We start from the raw sequence: 6,648 nt of genomic DNA, 5'->3' as shown, positions 1-6,648 counted from the left end.
AGAAGATGATGAATTGAAGGCCCGTGGAGGAAAGGGATTTTGTTTTTCTTTTTTTTTAGTTAAAGTGGGAAAAAATATTTTGTTAAAATATTTGGAGAGAAGCTTATAATTTTAAGAAAAAATATTAATTTATTTTAGACAACATTTATAAGTTGATGTTTATTAAAAATTTTAAAGCAACTTTTATAAAATGTAATATATGAATACAATAAATGTTGTCTATTTAATTTATTAAAGCAACATTTTTGTTATGTTTTTTAATTAACTAAAAAAGAACATTTATAACATGTTGATTTAAAAAAGTTGCAATAGTCTTATTTTTTTGCAATAAATATTAAGATTTGCTTTTTATTATTTTAGACAATACTTTTTAAGTATTGTTTAGAATATATATGTTGCCATAGATCAGAATTGTTGTAGTGCAAAGCCGATTTTCATAGTTTGGCTTCTTGTAGCTCTCCTATTATCACACGCGAAGACAACAAAATCAAATAAATGATTAAATCCACAAAAACCAATTTATCGAAGTAAAGGTCCTAGAGAAACACAAACAAGATGCTAAGGGCGAGAAAAAACTACAACGATATGAATGAATTCTGAGAGTCCAATTACCAAAACCTAAGAAACCAAATCAATTAAACTCAAAATTCCTCAAGCACAAATAAACCTTACATTTTTCTGAAATGCCAATGAATATTATATATACTTGATTAGCCTCAGAGGATGCATGCACTAGTAGAATCCAATTCTGCTACTTCTTTCTCAAGCACAATCTTGTCAGATGATTTCTTTTTCCATGGGTGTCGCTGGTCCTCGAAAATTACAGACACCCTTTTAAAAACAGAAACAAAAAATTCAATTAGAATTAGAATGTAGCAAATTCAAATAAAACATGCTATTCACACAAAATTCATCAGTTAAAAGAAAAAAACAAAGCAATCTTTTTACCTTCACAACATTTCATTGCCAAATTCTCATTGAAAGATACTATTCACACAAATAACGTTGTAATCCAAAATCAATAACAACAAAACCATCATTTGACAAAATGGTAATCACTCACTCTCTCAAAGAACAACCAGGTTCCTTTTTTCAACACACAAGTATACAGTAAAACTCTATACTAAAATTAACATACTAAAATCTCATAAAAAATAAAATAAATATACCAATTTAATATGATCAAAATAGCACTATTTTCTTTTCCATTTTTCTTCTCTTTGTCGATGTTCTTCTCCTCTACCTCTCTGTTTCTTTTCTTATTCTTGTTTGGAATGCAATCTTTGTCTCCTACTTTTTTTTAGCTTTTAATCACTTCTTTCTTACTTTTTTATTTATTTATTTTTATTTAATTTGTGGACTTTATTTGAGTTAGAAATCCACCAACACTATTTAATATGCTAATAAGTGGTAAGCAAATATAAAAATTAATGGTAAGAACTTTAATAATTATCATGACAAGAATGAATGATTTTAAATGTGTAAGTATATAGAATCAAAATTATGGTTCAATTCTTAGATTGGACCTTTTTTAGATATGAGAAATGTTGTTCTTTAATTTTTAAATTTTAGTCTTTAGTCAACTTTTTAAAGAATTTATTATTATTTAATTAATTTTAATACATACTTTTACGTATTAATTCTAGAGACTGAATAAAAGAAACTATTTAAAAGATATTTAATTGCACTGTTTAAATATATTCGCATAGAATTTTGGATAAATTTCATATAAGTCTATTCGAATTATTTTCTCTATTAAGATCCCTCTCAAAACATTTTAAATAAAAGTTTAACACACACTTAAGATATGCGATCCAATAATTCTAATCATTATATCTATTAGAGCTAATTTGATCAACGAAGTCTTTTGCAGATACATCTCTATTATAATAAAAATGCTAACCTGGACTGGAAAGATGCCCCGCAAATTTGTGTCTCAATCCTACAAATCTATATTCCACAATTATAAGACGTAATTCTAAAGTCACTTCCGGAACAAAAGTGCTTTTGGATTCATAAATGACATAACTGTTAAACTAAGAAGAATATTATTCAACAAACTGAAACTATAACTAAACTAGTAAACAATTAAAACTGATGATTGATGAATAGAATCTAACTGTCTAAGCATGACACGGTTTTCCCCCTTCTCTTTTGCATTGAAAAAGTGACGAGAAAAAAGAAATTTTACCTTCAAAATGGTCGAGTACAGAGTACATAACCTTCTTCTAATAAGTTATTAGCGGTGGTTCTTTGGTTCATATTCAGTCAACCTTTGTTGAAAAAGTGACGAGAAAAAGGAAAGCGATAATAATTAAATTAAACTATTGAAATGATTCTTTTTTTTTTCTAAGATCTTTTAAGGTGATGCGCTTCTAAGTTTACAACGAAGCATAGATCATGGGTTGTAGGAAAAGGGAAAGTAGTAAGAATGATTTAAGTATTAGGACAAATACATAGAGATTATATGAAAAATAGTCAACAATTAATACCTATAGATTCTGAATTTGTAATTTTATTATTTTAAATATATAACTCTCTAATTTTTGTATTTGTAAAATTTTCATTTGTTGACTGAATTTTATTTTTTTTCAAACGAGACCGATTCTGCTATATAAATATCATATTAGCACGAAAAACCCTACTTATTACATTTATAACAAAAGTTTAATTTTAATACACTGATAGTGTAAATTGCAGTCGTAAAAAATAATTTTTTTATTGATGTAGCATTGCGTAATTAAATGCACGTATAAAAATACTTTACACTGACACTGACAGTACATCAAAATTCAAAATAAATTCTTATAACAATCCCATTAGAATTTGTAGTCTTTGTAAGTTATGATTATTTAATTGTCTAAAATTACTTTAAACTACTTGGGAAGAAGGTGTTGTAAACTTCAACGAAAACTACTCTTGCCATGCATGAGATTGTTTTCATTGTCTTGGCTCAGGTTCGCCTCTCTTCTTTATATTGCACATATCATGGCAGATATCGACAAAATTGGTTACCCGGAGCCATAATGGAAATTTTGTATAACAATATGAAAGATTCCAATGCATTCCACTTGGAAAATAAAAATGAAAAAAAAAATAAAATAATTTTTTTTTTGTGTTTGGAAAAAAAAAAAAAAAAAAAAAAAGAAAATCATAACCAAATAAAATTACATTAATACCCTTCTTTATATTATATATAAATTATAATATACCAATGTATTTAATTTATTTTTCTAATAAAAAAATTATCCAAATTATATTTCAAAATTTTAACGTGTTTTTTTTTTAAAGATAATATTATTATTATTATTCATGATTTATAGTTTCTGGTTTAGATTTGAAGGATTAAGGATTTAAGGTTTAGAATTATGGATTAAGATTTATAAGCGAGTTAAGAGGTTTTGGGTTTAGTGTTTAAGAGTTATTTGTTTAATATTTTTTTATTTAGTAGTAATTGTTTAGAGTTTGTAGTTTAGGATTTATAGTTTAGGTTATGATTGAGGCATTTTGAATTTGTGGTTAGGGTTTAGGATATGTTCTTGAGGGTTTAGGGTTGAGAAGTTATGTGTTGGGGTTTAAGATCTAGAGTTTGTGATTTAGGATTTAGAGTTTATGTTTAAAGGTTTAAGATTTAGAGTTTAGTGATGTGTATTTGGTTTTTTAAAAAAATTAGTTTATAAATTTTAAATTAGTGAATTTAAAATTGACAAAAAAATAGTAAAAATTAAATGATTTCAAAATAAATATTCTAAAAAAATTGATATTGTAATTTAAAAATACTTGTGTTTAGTTAATTAAAGATCTCACAACTTTTATTCAACTGATGTTGATTTAGTATTTTTAAAGTTGATCTTAGTTTGTAATTTTTTAAACTAAAATATAAACCTAATACTATTATTAGTGTAAAATTATAAAATTTGAAATAAACAAAGGTAGCAAAATAAATTTAAAATTTGAAAATATTAAAATTTAAAAAATAAAAAATTTTAAAATTTGTATTTTTTTAAATTTTAAAATAGATAATTTTAGATTTTAATTTTTTTAAATTTCATAATTTTTAATTTTAAAAATATTGAAAATTAAGGTTGCAGAACAAATATTAAAATAAGTAATTTTAATTAATCAAGTTAAATAAACGTACTACTTTAAGAAATGAGAAGTTTAAATTTAAAAAATTGAAATATACGTGGTAGTATGTGTTTAACTGTGTCTTAATAAAAAATAATTTTTTTTCGAACAGAACTAAAAAATTGCCTATTATAGATGAATTTACAAACAGATTTGGTCTTCATTACTAATGGATTTTTTATTACCAACAAAATTACCGACGAATTTTGTCCCTCTATAAAAGTTTTGTCGAAAATTATTTACTGACAGATTTTGTTCGTCGATAATTTATTAACAGATTTTTTTTCCGCTACCGATAGAATTTCTCTCAGTAATGGTCCCCCCTTTCACTAAAAAATCGTCAGATTTTTCGACAGAAAATTTGTCGGTAATTTACCAAAAATTTTTTTTTCGTTATCGACAGATTTTTCTTCGTAATCGTCACTTTAATTTTGCTTAAACCGTCCAATTTTTCAACAAATTTTTCATCGGTAACTAGCGACAGATTTTTCGACAAATTTTTCGTCGGTAATTAAAACCTAAGAAAGCATTTCCAACTCTAAATATAGACAGAAAATCCACCTATAATTTTGTCAGTAAGATAAAATAATATTTTTAAAAATTTTTTCTTTACAAAATAAACCTATTTTCATACAAAAATATCCTCGGTCTAAAAGTTGATATGCTTATTATTGAATTTGATATGCTTCTAAAAATTAGCAATATCCCCATTCCAAAAAAAAATTAGCAATATAAGTTAATATGTAAATCACATTTTTTACTCATTCATAGAAAAAATGAAATCTCTGCCAAGAAAAAATGAAACCTATTTGATTTTTTTTTTTCAGCAACATTAGTTAGTCTAAATAAAATACAGTTAAAATAGAGTTAATTCAACAACATTGAATTCTTACTATCCACTTTTAAAATCATCGCTTTTTGGTCTCAACAGGAATCTTCATGTAGTTCGGCCATGGGTTATCGTACATGAACTTAATCACATTAGAGATATCATGTGTACATGTATTATTGTTTGGTGTAAACCTATCAATGAAAACTTAAGATTAGACAAACACATAAAAACACATAAAACTTAACAAATTCAAAATAGATTACGGATAAAAGACATTAAAATTGTATGTACTTACTTCTGAATGCCATAAAGCCAAATCCTCATCCGTATGCAGACGGTGGTGGAGGAGCATCTGGTTGGGATGCATTAGAGGAATCACCCAATGTGAGCTCTGTCGCTGGAGCTGTAGGGAGCAGAGGAGGTGTAACAGAAAGAACCACGTAGTTCGGGGGTTCGGGGCCAAGATGAACTGTTGGTCCACTGGACCCACCTGTGATGTCAAAGGAGTCGACGGGGTAATCGGAGTAAAAAGCAATGACTGAGCAGTCCGGGGATCCGTGGAAACCCTCATTCTACCACGACCACAAGACCTAGTCGCTCTACCTCTACTACCTGTCGTCATGTCTGCAAAGAGAATATATTATTAACACTAATCAACATATATACAACACAAATCCTTCAACATTTATATTATCATAAAAAGAGTTTGAGATAACCTCCCCTAAAATTGGACATATATCCACTTTTACAGTTCTTTCAAATTCAACCAACCTCAATCCACTATATCGGTCAAAACTCAAGTAAATTCACAATATTTCTAGCAGAATATATTAACTTATTTATACATTGAAAAGGCAACATTTTTTGTTTCAATTATGCTTAAAAATTTCAGCAAATAATTGTTATACATGTTCATTCAATCATCATGAAATTTATTTTGCAATAATGACTTCATAATATATTACTTCATATTTATTTATAATAATTTCATAATTTCTATGCATTCATATAGATTCACATGATGAATACTCAACTAGAACTAATCTTTTACATTCTCATTAATTCATAGAAGTTATTATATTTCATAAATTTCAAGAAACAGATACTAGCACAGACAATATATAATGATTTAGGTACAAATATACAATGTATAATTAATACAACTTATATAGTATTAATTTTATATCTTCAAATATCATAGGCAAGTAAATTAAATTTAATAACTGAAATAATATTTGATATAGTCACATAAAAAATATTAATTATTAATTATTTAGGCTTTAACAAGAGAATTTATCTTCAATGGCCTAAACCCACCCAACACTAAACATTAAGTCTCCACCCTCATTAACATTCTATTCTTCTAAAGCATGCAATTAGCATATGATAACCAAATCCTAAATCCTAAATTAACATATAACTAAATCTTAAATCCTAAATCAACTTAATCCTAAATCCTAAATTAGCATATGATAACAAAATTCTAAATGCTAAATTAACATATAACTAAATCCTAAATTAAATTAAACAAAGAAAAAGAGTGACCATGAAACCTGAGTGTCGAACATAGAAAGAAGAACTTAGGAGAGGGAGATGCAATGGCTGTTGGTAGAGCACACGGCGGTGCTGGACGACGAAAGCGAGACACAAATAGAGAGAGAGAGAGAGAGAGAGAGAGAGAGAGAGAG

The 6,648-nt window shown here is 26.7% G+C and overlaps 1 protein-coding gene across 1 annotated transcript; it reads right to left on the bottom strand.

Moving 5' to 3' along the window:
* Window positions 5,043–5,812, bottom strand: LOC110267962. Its single transcript, XM_021113828.1, has 2 exons — window positions 5,256–5,812; window positions 5,043–5,151 (listed from the first exon to the last, which is right to left on the bottom strand). The coding sequence occupies exons 1-2, from the start codon at window positions 5,580–5,582 to the stop codon at window positions 5,134–5,136; spliced, it is 345 nt and encodes a 114-aa protein (XP_020969487.1). The 5' UTR covers window positions 5,583–5,812; the 3' UTR covers window positions 5,043–5,133.

The sequence above is a fragment of the Arachis ipaensis genome, chromosome B02 (genome assembly GCF_000816755.2).
Source record: "Arachis ipaensis cultivar K30076 chromosome B02, Araip1.1, whole genome shotgun sequence".
Lineage (NCBI taxonomy): Eukaryota > Viridiplantae > Streptophyta > Magnoliopsida > Fabales > Fabaceae > Arachis > Arachis ipaensis.
This window is presented reverse-complemented; position numbering and strand designations above follow the sequence as displayed.

Excerpts from the sequence above, each read along its gene's own strand:
- LOC110267962 (XM_021113828.1), bottom strand. The coding sequence starts at position 5,582 with ATGACGACAGGTAGTAGAGGTAGAGCGACTAGGTCTTGTGGTCGTGGT.